Source organism: Poromitra crassiceps, assembly GCF_964638095.1.
Source record: "Poromitra crassiceps genome assembly, chromosome: 4".
Taxonomy (NCBI): domain Eukaryota; kingdom Metazoa; phylum Chordata; class Actinopteri; order Beryciformes; family Melamphaidae; genus Poromitra; species Poromitra crassiceps.
In genome coordinates, this window is record NC_139626.1 from 62,761,743 (window position 1) to 62,778,379 (window position 16,637).

Consider the following 16,637-nt stretch of genomic DNA (forward strand, 5'->3'; position numbering starts at 1 on the left):
TGTTACATGCAATTGGCCAAGTTAGTAGTTAGTTTATGGGCTAGAAATTCTGCCAGATTACAGACACTAGGTGCCATTTTCTCCTTCATTTGGAGGAGAAAATTCTCCTGAAATAAAGATTGATTGACAGCTGTCATGTCGTGATCGGTCGTGATATGATTGGTTGAAATGGGGTAGAAATTTGATAGTAGCCTACTATGTGACGTCAGCAAACTGTAGATTACTGTTATGAATGAAATCTTGAAAAATTTACTTTTGATGTGAAAAAGTGTGAAAAACTAAAGAAATTTGATGTGTTTTTTTTGTATACATTAATAAATAGGTGCACTGAATACCCAGGTATTTGAACTTGAATGAAAGAAAAAAAAACATTTTTGGGTTCAGCTCGACTTTAAAGGAGGACTTACCCCCTAGATATGTATCAGAACAGTGATTTGAAAATACCTATGGAAAAAACCAAGAAATGACATATGCTCTTGTCTATACTATACTCTTTGGCTGTCCTCAGCTCAAGATTTTTTTTCGGAAATCGACGCCATTACAGTTTGCCCACCGCCTCGAAAATAATTTATTTGAGAGCTGCAATATCTTTATAAATATCAACAACTAGCCAACGCTGGTGGCCTGTATGGAACCAGCGTTGCTCAAAATGGTTGAAAGTTATATCAATTTGGTAATTCAGTGGCGAACTAGAAATTTAATTATTTTTCTGCATGTGTGTGTATGTGGCGTCTGTATCTATCGCTAAGAGCAAAGTGACACAAGGCTTGTTACCGCAGCACACCGCACAATAGTACAAACCCCCCGCTCTGGGGTAACACAATGCGAGATTTCTCCACGTCATTCCCTTGTCCAACTTGCCATGAAGTCCCTTTTTAATTTTAGTTTGGGGGCTTTTCGTGATTCTTGTTAAAAGTTGTGCAAAAGTTTTCCTCTCAGCGCAGTTGCCTGGCTGCGCCTCCTCCCTCCTCCCAGACCCTGGCTGGCGAAACAGGCTCCTGCATGGGACCAGGAGGATTCAGTCTGTCCAAACTCAATACCGATCTAATCTCTCAGTATGAGATGCAGGGAAATATATTTTATTTTATATTTTATGAGGCAGAGCACTGCTGCGCGCGCCCCCGCTTGGGGCTCGTGCATGTGCATGAGAGCAGACTCTCTCCCGCCTGACTGGCCGCGAGAGAGTGCTTCCAACTCGGACTAATAATATAAACATCATCATTCGAGCTTATCCAGGTAAGATATTAATAAAGTAATGACACATTCAGCGGGAAACTAACTATAATTAACACATTCAGTGCCAGCGACGCCATATGGCGTCATTAGAAATTTACCGTAGAGTGCCAGCGACGCCAAATGGCGTCAATAACTCGATTTTTTTTTTTTGACGGGGGGGTGTCGATCTATGCCTCTTACATCGCCTCTTACAATATTCAGAGGTATTGAATGTGTCTAACCTATTTTACAGAACCCTTAGGTGGCGACAGCGCTCTCCAGATGAGAGAACGTGGAGTGAAACACACAGAAGAAGTCATTGGGGGGAAGGAAATCGCATCGCATCCGTCCGTATGCAGCGGCTTCATTGAAGCAACGTTTAGCTGTGCCCCTGCAGCAGCCAATCTGCTATCACAATTGAGTACCTCGGTGTCCGCTGCAACAGCCTCCGTGTCCGCTGCAACACATGATCAGCCGTGGATTTGTTATTATTCTCAACTCGAAGCATGGGAGCTGGTACACGCGGCTGTAAAAAAGCAGGATCTAGCGGACTTTTTCAGTGCTGAGCACAGGCAGAGAGAACAGCAGAGCAGAGAGACACTCCTCCCACAACGGGGGGGGGGGGAGAGGAGGAGGGGGGGAGGTGGGCACGCAGAGCCAAGTACACAACACAGACCCAGACAGCAGGACAGGGTTGGCAAACGCAAGCCAGAATATCCGATGCCCACCAGCAGCAAAAGATCAGCAAGAAGCTGCAACCAGCAGCGCATGCAGGCGCCAGCGCTGCTGGTTTCAGCTAAAAATATTATTCTTCCAAACAAAATTCCCTTGCCTTCACTGTTTTATTGAAGGAAATTATTTTTGAGGTGTGACTACATCAGAAAATTAGCTTCAGAGTCAGTGATGTGCTTGAAATGTTTAATTTCACAAAAGGCTCATTATCTCAGCTCGTAGAAAAAAAGCTCTGTTTTTCGTTCAATCAAGCTATCTTCTCCGGCTCATAACTAAAGAACGGAAAATGGGATCAATAAACTTTTTTTTGCAGGTGATAGAAGAGAGTCTCATCGTTATTTGTGCGTGTTCAGTGTTTACATAGTAATTATTAAAGAAATTATATGACTGTTTTAAAATGCATTGCGGCCTATGTGGCACAGCAAGCAACCTTTTGCCCAAGGGCCGTGGCACTGAAAGTGTTAAGACATGTGCCAACTTTGACGACGTTTGGTTCAGTATTTTAAGAGCAAACAGATTTTTTTTTACTTCAGTTAAAGCCCTCTGGAGCCTGATACTAAGTGAGGTTTTTCCATCTTGCCTAGTTGTATAGGCTTTGGAGATGCACCAGATGCACGCGCTAAACCCACCGTGACGTCAGGATGTACCAAATATCCCATTCATTTGAGGGCACAAAAAAAAGCAGTGTTCCACCCTTAGAGGGCGCTTATGCCAGGTATGCTGCTGAAAAATGATACAAATGGTAAAATGGCAACAGTTTGGTGTGAAATGTGGAAATTTTGACCAGAATTCTTCACACATCACCCCCAAAGTCATATATATTGGTTAAAAGCTGAAAAAAAGTGTTTTGGAGGTAAGTTCTCCTTTAACTCATTGAGTGCCAGCCACTTTTGGAGAACGGACGCTCCCAGTGCCAGAGTTTCAGAGCGTTTTCAGTGATTTCTCGAGGCCCACAGAATATTGTGTGATATTACTATGTAAACACCGAACACGCAAAAAGAACAAGGAGACTCCATTGTATCATCAGCAAAAAAAAGTTTATTGATAACATTTTCCGTTCTTTAGTTATCAGCCGGAGAAGATAGGTCAAAAACAGCAAAAACATGCATTTCTATCTAGAAGCTGAGATATTCAGCCTTTTGTGAAATGCAGCATTTCAAGCACATTCACTGACTCTAGCTAATATTTTCTGATGTAGTGGCCTGGTGTAGTTCTGTGGAGCCTGCGTGCCCCACCCCCCTCTCCCCCACTCAGCTGCAAACTCCTCCCCACACGCACCCAGTCTATTTTCGGAGCCTCCGTTTTTGCGCCGGGCGGCTCCCGGGCGGCTCACAGCGCGACAAGGAAATGCCAAACGGGACTGCAGGTAAAGGTTTGGCCCTTCGGTGTCGGGTGCTGCCTTTCTGGTGGGTAATCGTGTGGAGAAACTATATGCAGACAGACAGACAGAGGCAGAGGAGCTCAGTTGTGTGTGCGGATTGATTGCTGTTGGCAGGCACCGTCAAGCAGCAGCCAGAGCAATCTACATGGCTCTGGGCTGCAGCATGAGCGGTTTCTCTTTGATCACGGCTTTTTCAGGCTGTATTCCTGACATTTCTGTAATCTGGAGAGCACTGTCGCCACCTAAGGGTTCTGTAAAATAGGTTAGACACATTCAATAGCTCCCATATTGTAAGAGGCGATGTAAGAAGCTTAGATCGACATCCCCCCGTCAAAAAACGCAATTGACGACTTTAGTCGTCAATGGCACTCTACGTCACTAAATGAATTGACGACTAAAGTCGTCATTGGCACTCAATGAGTTAAAGAGCACGGTGCAGGTAACATTTCCTTTCTGAATTTACATTTTGGCCTCATGATTAGTACGAAAATACCCCCCCCCCCAAAAAAAAATAAAAATAAAATACAAGACCCCAGGCAAGAAATATGGGGGGGGGCATTTTAACACATTGAGTGCCAAGGACGTCTGTGGACGTCCTAAAAAAAAGTAACGTTCAGTGCCAAGGACGTCTGTGGACGTCCTAAAATCATAATTCATATTATTCCATAATTCTTCTGTTTAAGGTCGTACCCAGCCAGTGAGCATGAATCCCTTCAAGGGATCACACGGCGCCACCTTAAAAATCACATTGCAGCTGCGCAGTGCAGCCACGTTAAAACCTTGCGACGCTCAGAGCCTCTTTGTAGAGTAGGTTGGTCAGTAGCAGTAGCATTAGCAGTATCAGTAGCGGAAGAAGAGAATAGATTTATAGCATTTAGTAGCATTTAGTAGAATTTAGTAGCATAGCGATTTTAGATTAGTTTGTGAGATTGTGTAGTGAGTGGATTCGAGTGCTTGGTGTGAGGTGAGTGCGTGCGTGGGTGGGTTGTGTCGGGTGTGTCTGAGTGTGCTAGCGAGTGTGCCTGTGTTAGATTTAGCAGTTAGCATTTAGCGTTAGTTAGGTCAGGGTAGATAGGATCTGTGTAAAAAAAACTGTCTGTCTGTCTTGTGTGTCTGTTTTGTTAGACTAGCGTTAGTGTTAGACTAGCGTTAGACTAGCGTTAGTCTTAGATTAGCGTTAGTGTACAGTTAGACTAGCGTTAGTTAGTTTAGCTGTCATGCCCAAGGCCAGGCGTAAACGTGGTGGGCCGCTCCCAGGGCCTGGGCAGCTCACACTGCAACAGGCTCTCAGCCGTGCTGTTCGGGAGAGAGATCTCCCTGAAACAGACACGGATGAGCCCGAGGAGACGGCTTCATCATCTCCTGATGACGCCAGAGATGAGGAATGGCAGCCCCCTGGCCCTGGACCTAAGAGGCGAACATTCTTGGACGAGGCGGCTTCCAGAGGTTAGAACCTACATATAGGCTATAGATAGCCTACTTTATTGATCCTTTACAGGAAACTATTACTACTAAAGCTGTAAATGCCAGACGATTGTATGCATAGATGACTTCTCGATTGTTGACAAAAATGTGATATTGTAAGTTCTGATATTGTAAGTCGATTTGAATAAAAGCGTCTGCCAAATGCCGTAATGTAATGTAATGTCTAATAATAAAAAGAAGCAGGAGAAAAATAGAGGAGGTAAAAATGTAAAAAATAAAATAAACACACCCACACACCTTTTATTATTCATCAATTTATTTTCGTCAACACAAAGCTTGGTAAGAATAACGATCCTGCAATTAGTTAGCATACTAATAATACCATGTAAAATATTCAATTTCAGAGTTGGAGCACAGCTCGGAGGAAGAAGACGACGACGTCACACGTCCCCCCAGCGTCACACGTCGTGCGCGCTTGAGCTCCAGTGATGGTGAGATGAAGGCCATTTTAGAATTACAATTATTCATCTGATATTGAAAACAAACTTTTTTTCCTTCAAGAAATGTCAATATATTTTTATAAACTCACTTTTACTATACAGAAGAGTCGGAGGAGGAGGAGGAGGAGGAGGAGGAAGAAGAGCAGCATCTGCCGGCATCTTCAAGCAAAAGAGGTGAGAAGATTATTGGATTTTGTCAAAAAGACAGCTTGTTTACATATCACAATTGTCTGAAGAAAAACCTTTTATTTCATTGTTTTCAGCGGGCAAGTCTCGTCCCTCCCTGGATCCTCCGAGCTGGCGGGATATGGCTGACTGGAGCCCCAAAACGCTGCCATTCACCGCAGTGCCAGGTCCCAGTGCGGCAGCATCACTGCAGTCCGACAAGCCTGTCGACTTTGTGGAACTGTTCCTTTGTGACGAGCTCATGTTGCTGATTGTTGATCAGACCAACAAGTACGCGGAACAGTGTATTGCTGTCATAGAGGAGCTGCGTCTGCCATACTCCAGGGTAAACGCCTGGCAACCGCTGACCCTGGTGGAGCTGAAGCGGTTTCTGGGATTGCTTTTCCTTACTGGCATCGTCAAGAAGCCGAGTTGGGCCGAGTATTGGTCTGTTGATCTGGCGCTTGAAACACCATACTTCGGGAGCACAATGCCACGCAACAGGTTCCAGCTCATTTGGCGGTTTCTCCACTTCAGCGACAATCGGGAGGTCGATGGCAGCGACCGGCTCCACAAGGTCCGTCTTGTCCTTGATCTGCTCCTCTCCAAATTCAAGGAGCTGTACCAGCCGTCACAAAACATCTCGGTGGATGAAGGGATGCTGCACTTTCGAGGACGACTACGTTTCCGTGTTTACAATCCTGCCAAACCCACCAAGTATGGAATCAAGAGCTACATACTGTGTGATTCAGCCAATGGTTACTGCTACGCCATGAAGCCATACTGTGGAACTCACAGTACCCTGCAGGACACTGTGCGCTTCCTCATTACCGGCCTTGAGGGTTTTGGCTATCGCTTGTGGATGGACAACTTCTATAACAGCGAGTCAATGTGTCGTCTTCTCCTCGGCCTCCAGATCCACTCAGCTGGCACACTCCGTGTGAACAGGGGAGAACCGCCGTCCATCCGCGAGGTAACCACGTCTGACCTGGCAGTAGGTGAACAACGCGCTCGTCACAATGACACAGTGATGGTCCTGGCATGGCGAGACAAACGCATCGTCCGGATGATTTCGACGTTCCACCAGGATGAGATGACAACTGTGGCGGTGAGACAAAAAGGAAACAGTGAGAGAGTCCCCCAGAGGAAGCCAGCATGCGTGGTGGAGTACAACCAGTACATGAGTGGTGTGGATCGCCTGGACCAGAAGATCTCCTATTACCCCTTCATCAGGAAGACTGCAAAATGGAGCTCTAAGTTCGTCATGTACCTGATGCAGATCGCAATGAGCAATGCTTTCATTGTGTACAGGGCACGCAACCCAACGACCAGCTGCAGAACCCTAAAAGACTTCATCCTGTCTGTGCTCAAGTCCTGGACCGCAGATCCCCCTCCTCCTCCAGCCCCTCCCCAACCTCCTCTTCCAGGAAGAGCACCAGTCCACCCACGCAAAAGGTCCGCTTCAGCGAGGCTGGATGTGGACTTCGCGGGGCATGTGCCACTGCCAGTGGCAGACCCAGCCACCAAAACAATCTATCGAAAATGTGCGCACTGCGCAGCCAAGGGACTCCGAAAAGAGACCAAGTACGTTTGCCCTGGCTGTGACCACGTACCTCTCTGCCTCTACCCGTGCTACTTTGAGTATCACTCACAGTGATACTTTCCCCGACCCCCCCCCCCCCCCACCCCACCCCCGCTTCAGCCAGTGATGCAGTGTTTAGTTTAGTTTAGTTAGTGTCACAGTGAGTGTGTGGGCAGTCCATCAAGCTTTAGTATGTTTATTTGCTTTGACAGTTGAAAAGTAGAGACACTGGAGAGAAAGCTGTAGCGGGATTCAGTCCTTCAAGACTACAGTAACGTTACCTCCAAACACAAACTGCCTGCTGTCTGACTGTTGTCAAGCCGTCCAATAGCAGTGTCATTACTGTAACAAGAATAGTAGCAGTTGTAACACAGTAATAGCATCAGTCATGTGTATGCCTTTTTTTCATAAAATGTGTTGGTTCTTTTGAAAAAAAAAAAAAAAAAAAGCTGGAATCAAATATTTGTAGAAAATAAATGGAAGATTCTTTTCACATACTTGTTGTTATTGACTTGAGTTGAGTTTCCAACCTTTCGTTTGAGGTATTGCATTTTGTTCAACTCTAAGCAGAATTTATTCTGTGGGCTATTATGAAAATACTATGCATAAAAATGTGTTTTATTTGGAAACTACTTTGAAGGTTTTTTTGAAGAAAAGAATACACTGCATGAAATGTTGTGGTGGAATATTTGATTGTTACACACCAAATGAAAGCTTAGGAAGTGTACTTTCATCATCAAAAAAAAAAAAGTTGATATCATGTTTCTTTATGGAGAGATGGCCTGCAACATACACCTTGATGCCATAAAAAGCAGCGTCTTGAAGTTGGACTAAGCTGTGTTCAAATATTTGTAAAAAATAAATGAAACATTCTTTTTACATACTTTTTCCCCCAAGGTAAAGTAGACATTCCAACCTTTCATTTAGGTATAGCATTTTATCAAGCAGAATTCATTCTGTGGGCTATTATGAAAATACTATGCATAAAAATGTGTTTTATTTGGAAACTACTTTGAAGGTTTTTTTGAAGAAAAGAATACACTGCATGAAATGTTGTGGTGGAATATTTGATTGTTACACACCAAATGAAAGCTTAGGAAGTGTACTTTCATCATCAAAAAAAAAAGAAGTTGATATCATGTTTCTTTATGGAGAGATGGCCTGCAACATACACCTTGATGCCATAAAAAGCAGCATCTTGAAGTTGGACTAAGCTGTGTTCAAATATTTGTAAAAAATCAATGAAACATTCTTTTTACATACTTTTTCCCCCAAGGTAAAGTAGACATTCCAACCTTTCATTTAGGTATAGCATTTTATCACACTTGAAGCAGAATTCATTCTGTGACCTTTGTTTACATAAAAGTGTGTTTATCTCGGAAAGTAAAAAAAAACTGCAGAAAACCCTTGAAAGTGCTCTTCCTGCAGAGGCTGTCATTTCATAATGGAACTGTCTAGAAACAAAATTTCTTCTTTGAGAGAAGCAGGAGTGTCCAATGGTTCATTTGAGTCCAGTCCTGTCAATATAGCCCTAATAGAAAAAATTCTATAGCTGTTTTCAACTGAATGGAAGTGAACCTGGCACAGGCTCCAGACAATTTTACTGAAGCGCTGTGGCACTCAATGTGTTAAGAGCGTGCTCTCCTCATGTGACATTCTGCTGGAGCTGACACAGGGATGCAAAGTCATGGAGAGAGAAAAAGGGCCAACATAAAAACACAGAAATCCTCCTATTTTTGGATCAAAAAGATGACTAGTTTGCATCCCTGTGACATCACAAGAGGGAGTTCCATTTAAAAGAAGAGAGAATCCCATTGCGATAAGCCCCTCCCACATATGAATATGATGTGGTGTGTGGATGTTAACTCATTGAGTGCCAGCCACTTTTGGAGAACGGACGCTCCCAGTGCCAGAGTTTCAGAGCGTTTTCAGTGATTTCTCGAGGCCCACAGAATATTGTGTGATATTACTATGTAAACACAGAACACGCAAAAAGAACAAGGAGACTCTATTGTATCATCAGCAAAAAAAAGTTTATTGATACCATTTTCCGTTCTTTAGTTATCAGCCGGAGAAGATAGGTCAAAAACAGCAAAAATATGCTTTTCTATCAGGAAGCTGAGATATTCACCCTTTTGTGAAATGCAGCATTTCAAGCACATTCACTGACTCTAGCTAATATTTTCTGATGATGTGACCTGGTTTAGTTCTGTGGTGCATGCGTGCCCCACCCCCCTCTCCCCCCCTGAGCTGCAAACTCCTCCCCACACGCACAAAGTCTATTTTTCGGAGCCTCCGTTTTTGCGCCGCGCGGCTCCTGGCAGCTCACAGCAGCAACAAGGAAATGCCAAACGCGACTGCAGGTAAGGTTTGGCCCTTTCGGCGTCGGGTGCTGCCTTTCTGGTGGGTAATGTGTCTAGAAACTATATGCAGACAGACAGACAGGCAGAGGAGCTGCAGTTGTGTGCGCGGATTGATTGCTGTTGGCAAGCAGCCCAGAGCCATCTACATGATGGCTCTGGGCTGCAGCATGAGCGCGGTTTGTCTTTGATCACGGCTATTTCAGGCTGTGTATTCCTGACATTTCTGTCATCTGGAGAGCACTGTCGCCACCTAATGGCTCGGTAAAATAGGTTATAGACATTCAACATGTCCCAAAATTTTACAGGACATAGATCTGGCTTCGATGGACCCCCCCCCCCCCGTCAAAAAACGCAATTGACGACTTTAGTCGTCAATGGCACTCTACGTCACTTTTCGAATTGATGACTAAAGTCGTCAATGGCACTCAATGAGTTAACGAACAAGCCAATCCCCCCTAATCTCTGCATACCTTCAGGACCTACCTTTATAAATGGCTGCTGCTGCTAAAATGGCGTCTCTGTGCAGAAGCGACCTTCTGTTCCAAGCACAGTTGCTCTCCCCCATACCTACAGAAGATGATGAATAAAGTGTAAAAACACTGTCAAATAACCACAGTTACACCTTGGTCCCACCAGGCCCGTCTGCGCAGCGTTCCGGCTGTGTCGCAGCTTTGCTCCGTCCTCTGCACGTCGGCATGTCCCACAGCACGCGGTTCAGAAGAGGAGTGCTTCGGAGCGCTGCCCGTCAGCTGATGCAAGATCGCGCGGGATTTACGAGATTGCACGATACTGTGTGTACAACGGGGTGGATGTAAAGAGCACAACACACAAACAACACTTGACTTGCCTTGCTTTTGATTTGGTCATTTTCCCTTGATTGTTGTGCTTCTACCATGGGTAAGTAGGCTGAGATTATTTCTTTATTTGTCATACAGTGCCTGTTAGCAGGCCAATACCGAGGAAAAAGGGCTCGGTATTGGAAAGTACGTACTATTTGGGAGTGCCAGAGCACCCACATCATGGATAACAACATCGTCTCGGAGGTGGGTACAGTTTTATTGTGAGTTGCAGTGGATATAGGGGCCTATCTAAGACTCCGAAGCAAGAATGACTGATGAGTCTCGCGTTGAGCGGTGCGGACATGCCGAGGCGAGAGTGCTGCCTGCTTGCTTGGAGCATCGACTAGCCACGGTAAAGAGCCGCGATAAATACAATATTCCTGGAATGCGAGTTTAACGAACCAGTTACATGTCCTATGCATTCTACATCAAATGAAGACATTACCGTCTGCTTTATTTTGTATGTTACATACTTATTGGCCAAGTTATTAGTTAGTTTACGGGCTAGAAATTCTGTCAGGTTACAGACAGTAGGCGGCCATTTGCCTGCAGAATTTTCTCCTCGAAATGAAGATTGATTGACAGCTGCCATGTCGTGATATGATTGGTTGAAATGGGGTAGAAATGTTATACTGCAGGCTGACGTTACCATACTGTAGATTACAGTTATGAATGAAATCCTGAAAAATGAACTTTTGATGTGAAAAAATATGAAAATCTATTTTATTTTTTTTGCATAAAAGGTTTTCAAAAGCAGTCTTTCCTGACTCAGTATTCATACATGGTGCAAAAGTAGTGCAATAAGTAACGAGCTACACAGACAGTAATCTTGTAAAGTAACGTATTACTTTCAAATGAAAGTAACTAGTAATATGTAGTATATTACATTTTGAAAGTAACTTGCCCAACACTGTAGGTGGAATGATCAATATAACGTGTGTCTAAGAGCGTGTCTGATATTTTGTAGCTCTGACACTTAACAGTGAAGACAAATACAATGGAAGCTTACCACACAAGGCCTTATAAATAAACAAAAGACAGTGTTGATCTCTTCGAATGGTAAGAGAAGGCCAACCCACTTTTTCGTATAAATACAATGATGAGTGTGAAACCATCACCAGTAATAAACCGCAGAGCACTAGGAACTATGAATGTGACCTGTCTGTCTGTCAGTCTGTCTGTGATTGGGTGGCAGTGTGTCATGTGACCTACTGTCTGTCTGTCTGTGATTGGGTGGCAGTGTGTGACTGTACCTTGTAAGTCCGTCATGACTTCTAAGATCCCCGGATAGTGAACCTGGATTTCATCAATGTCCTGCAACAGAAATCAGGGAGACACCACTGGATTTATTTACTGATTTAACACACATGAAACAGAACTCAAATCATGTAGGATGAATTAACTCATTGAGTGCCAATGACGTCGATCGGCGTCAAAGTAAATAGTAACGTTGAGTGCCAATGACGTCGATCGGCGTCAAATGCGTTTTTTGACGGTGGGACGTGGATCAAAGCCTCATGCATCTCCTGTACAAATATTGTAGCTATTGAAGGTGTATAACCTATTTTACGGACCCATTAGGTGGCGACAGTGCTCTCCAGATTAGAGAAAGGTCAGGAAAACAGCAGGAAAAAGCCGTGATGAAAGAGAAACCGATGCATGCTGCAGCTAGAGCCATATAGATTGCTCTGGCTGGAGCTAACGTTAGCTGCGAACAGCAGTCAATCCGCGCCCACAACTGAGCCCCTCTGTCTCTGCTGCATAGTTTCTCCACACGATTAGCCGCCAGAAAAGCAGCACCCGACGCCGAAGGGCCAAACCATTCTCAGCAGTCCAGTTTGGCTTTTCGGTGTCGCGCTGGGAGCCGGCGCACAAAAACGGAGCCCTCCGAAAATAGACGCTGGGTGCGTGAGGCTGTGTGTTAGTGTGGGGAGGAGTTTGCAGCTGAGGAAGGGGAGAGGGGGGTGGGGCACGCAGGGCACCACACAACTACACCACGTCACTACATCAGAAAATATTAGCTTCAGAGTCAGTGAATGTGCTTGAAATGCTTCATTTCACAAAAGGCTGAATATCTCAGCTTCTAATTTGAAACGTCTGTTTTTGCTGAAAACAACCTATCTTCTCCGGCTCATAACTAAAGAACGGAAAAAGGTATCAATAAACTTTTTTTTGCTGATGATACAATAGAGTCTCCTCGTTCTTTGTGCGTGGTCGGTGTTTACATAGTAATATCACACAATATTCTGTGGGCCTCGAGAAATCACTGAAAACGCTCTGAAACTCTGGCACTGGGACTCCAAAAGTGGCTGGCACTCAATGAGTTAAGGGGTGAATTCATGTAAACTACTGAAAAAGGTGGTTATTTTAAGGTAGTGATTAGTAGGTGGTATGTGGAAAGATTGGGGATTACAATTAATTTTCCAAAATGGAAATAAATAAATAAATAATAATCCAAGTCATTAATAAGACCATTGCTAAAATGGCACGTGCGCGCCACAACTAGTTCCCCCCTGGCAGGTGTCAACTGTTTTACAGTATTTTACAGTACTCTGGAGAGGTCGCGTTCACGCATTTCAAAACTGTGCAAAACAACTAGCGAGCAAACATGGATAAATGGCTCAGATGTTCAGCTGCTGTCACTCTGGATTCAGGTTGAGGGGAGAGAAGCAGAAAGCAACACCAAACAGCAGCAGTTCAGTCAAACAGATCTTTTGTATGGATTTGCTTGTACATCCGTAGATCCATCGCAGCCACAGTACTACTGGCATGGCAAAACAGCTCAAGGGGTACAGAAGCCAAAAAAGGTTGGGAACCAATGTTTTCAATCAATCAATCAATCAATTAATTGTATATTTATATAGCGCCAAATCATATATATATATATATGGGTTAAAAAAATTGATTCTCCGATTTTTAATCGATTTTTATTTTAATCCTCGATTATCGATTCATATGTCCAGAGATCGTTTTTTTTTTTTTTTTAATAAACAGGCTAAAATATTATGCTGTGTGTGGTAGTTGAAACATAGTTTCAAGTTGACGTTTATTTATGTTTGTAGTTGAAACAAAAACATAAATACTGTAGGCTACATGAATGGAAATGTTTGATCATTAATATCTACTTTTAGAAATTATATAGGCTGAAATCAAATCACTGTGCATAATTGTGAAAGTGTCTTTATTGACAGATGAAAAGGCTGATATTTACCCTTTGTCACCACCTGGTGAGTAAATATATGTGTAACTAAAACCATTAAAATTGACGAGAGGGTCTGCAACTTTTTTTCCCCATGTATCTACTTGGCTGGTTGGGAACCCCTGTGTTACATAACTGGACAGTCGTGTAATTCAGGGTACAGCTCAAAAAACACGTTTTGGTATCGCTAACCAAATCAATATTGAAATTGATCGAATCGAATCGAAATTAATCGATTCGCAACCTCGTGAATCGGAATCGAATCGATTCTTGAAATTTGAACCAATACCCAGCTCTAATATTAATTAATACACAGGACAAGATGTTACTATCCCTTGTGCCAAAATCCGAGGAAAAACACATTTAGAAGCCCAATCCAGAATAAAACAAGCTAACAGGCTAACAAAGTAATAAACAAGACACAAATCACCAGTTACCTACCCTAGCCAACAGCAGTATGAAGCATGTCATTGGGGTTTTCAAGTGGGCACCTTCCTTCACCGACGTTTCGTTAAGTTAGGCCCACGACACCTCAAGAAGGCTTAACGGTGTAATCCAGCGTCCTGGAAACACCCCCCTCCATGCTACCACCGCACAACTGCATATTACCTCACTATCTAAGCCTAGCTATCCAGGTCGGTTCGGTATGACATTCCTGACTACACCACCACTGTCAATGATTCAGCCCTGTTGATGCGGACCATCAATCATGACCAACAACAAACAATCCCTAACTACACCACCACTGTCAATGATTCAGCCCTGTTGATGCGGACCGTCAATCATGACCAACAACAAACAATCCCTAACTACACCACCACTGTCAATGATTCAGCCCTGTTGATGCGGACCGTTAATCATGACCAACAACAAACAATCAATCTGACCTTAGCGAGCTCCCCAGCTAGCATGTTTCCTCCTTATCCACAGCCATTCACTTGCTCGTTCTGCTGCCTGAGACATGCTGCTAACCGCAAGTTTCAGGCTCCGTCCCCGAATGCCCAACTCAGTTAGTAAGGCAATAACGGACTTTGCCACAAAACCACGGCAGCCCACCTCTACAGGCCGCACTCGAGCCCTCCAACCTCGCTGCTCTGCCTCTGCTGCCATTTCAGCATACCTAGCTTTCTTGCGCTCATAAGCCTCCTCAACTCGATCTTCCCACGGGACTGTGAGTTCGATAAAATAAACTCTCTTCTCTACCTCAGACCACAGTAACAAGTCCGGACGTAGCCGGGTGCTAACTATATATGCTGGGATGACTAGCTGTTCATTCAAGTCAACCCTCATTTCCCAGGCTCCACCTACACTTAGCTGCCCTAACTTGTGCCTGACCTTAATTGGTCTAATCTTTTCTCCCTCACGTACAAATTTGATCTGTCTAGTCTCTTTGCTAGCAACTAGAGAATTTACTTCTAGCCGCTTTTCCTCAACTGCAGCTGCCAAACATTTCAACACCTGGTTGTGACGCCAGGTGTATCGCCCCTGGGAGAGACTGACCTTACACCCTGACAGTATATGCCTCAGTGTACATACACTAGAACACAACGGGCAGGCACCATCCTCGCCCAACCACTGATTTAAGTTCTGGGGAGATGGCAGCACATCATAAGTAGCCCCTAGAATAAATCTAATTCTGCCGGCCTCCATGCTCCACAACTCTCTCCACTTCAACTTTCTCTTCTCTACACTCTCCCAGTTCACCCACTGTCCTTGCTTTGCCTGCGACACTGCCTTAGTACATCTTACTGCCTCCTCTTGCCTATGTACTTCTTCAACTACCATCTTCCTCTTTTCTATTACTGATGCCTTGTTCCACACAGGTTTCCCTATGCACAACCCTAAGCCTCCACGCCCATGCTGCACCTGACCTATGATATCCCTGTGTCTAAGAGCTGACTGTGCTTGCTGTACTGCCTCCTTTGGGTTCCACTTCCTCCCTGTTTTAACTGTGGGCGCTAGACTCCTAACCACTGGATCCTTTGACTGAGTCAGAGTCATTTCCAGTCTAACCTTAGCACACTTGAACTCCTCTGTCAGGCTAGATAATGGCAATTCCAATATGCCTTTCCCATATAAGGCTACACTGCTTAGGCAGCGTGGGACTCCGAGCCATTTTCTAATGAATGAGTTAATCATCCTTTCTAGCTTTTCTACCTTTGAAAGGGGAACCTCATACACTGTCAGTGGCCACATCAACCGAGGCAACAATCCAAACTGCAAACACCACAACTTTAACTTTCCTGGGAGCCCTGACTTGTCTATACTTGAAATACCTTGAATCATTTCCTGCCTCACCTCCTCAAACTGTCCCTTATCACTGAGACTTGCATCATACCATCTTCCCAAACTCTTGACTGGTTTCTCTAACACTGTAGGCACCACCTCATCATTTATAACAAACTTCTTACCTACTACCCTCCCTTTAATGATTGAAATACTCCTGGACTTACTCGGCTTCACTTTCATTCTAGCCCACTGCAGATTACTATTTAACTTATCCAACAATCTGCTAGTACATGGAGCGGTTGACGTCATAGTCGTCATGTCATCCATGTATGCCCTAATTGGAGGGAGCCGCAGCCCTCCCTGCAGCCTTTCTCCACCCACTACCCATTTTGAAGCCCTAATAATGATCTCCATTGCCATGGTAAAAGCTAATGGGGAAATTGTACACCCTGCCATAATGCCTATCTCCAGCTGCTGCCAAGCTGTAGTGTACTCTGCTGTGGTAAAGCAGAGTTGAATATCTAAGAAGTAGGCTTTAACTAAGCTCTTTATACTACCTGGCACTCTAAAGAAATCAAAGGCCTCCCATAACAGACTATGCGGCACTGACCCGAAAGCATTAGCCAGGTCCAAGAATACTACATGCAGGTCACTCTTCTCACGCCTAGCTGACTGGATTTGGTGCCAGATCATGCTGGTGTGCTCTAAGCACCCGGAGAAGCCGGGAATTCCAGCCTTTTGCACCGAAGTATCTATTAGCCTATTCTTTTCTAGATAACTAGACAGCCTCTGTGCCACAACACTAAAGAAAACCTTCCCTTCAACATTAAGTAGACTGATAGGTCTAAACTGACTTATCTCTAACGAGTCCCTTTCTTTAGGAATGAAGATTCCCCCTGCTCTACGCCACGCCTTAGGAATAACCTGCTTCTTCCAGACTACCTTCATCAGCTTCCATAGAAACTGCAACACATCTGGAGCACTCTTATACAGCCGGTAGGGGACTC

At 44.4% G+C, this 16,637-nt stretch overlaps 1 protein-coding gene across 1 annotated transcript in view; it reads right to left on the reverse strand.

Annotated features, from left to right (window-relative positions):
• The window catches only part of ndufaf5 (NADH:ubiquinone oxidoreductase complex assembly factor 5), a 61,946-nt gene that overhangs the window by 19,276 nt on the left and 26,033 nt on the right, over positions 1-16,637 (reverse strand). Inside the window, exons 9-10 of the mRNA XM_083634774.1 lie at positions 11,456-11,516; positions 9,847-9,930 (exon numbers count right to left, since the gene is read on the reverse strand). Coding sequence (XP_083490900.1) covers positions 9,847-9,930; positions 11,456-11,516 — 145 coding nt within the window. The remainder of the gene's footprint in view (positions 1-9,846; positions 9,931-11,455; positions 11,517-16,637) is intronic.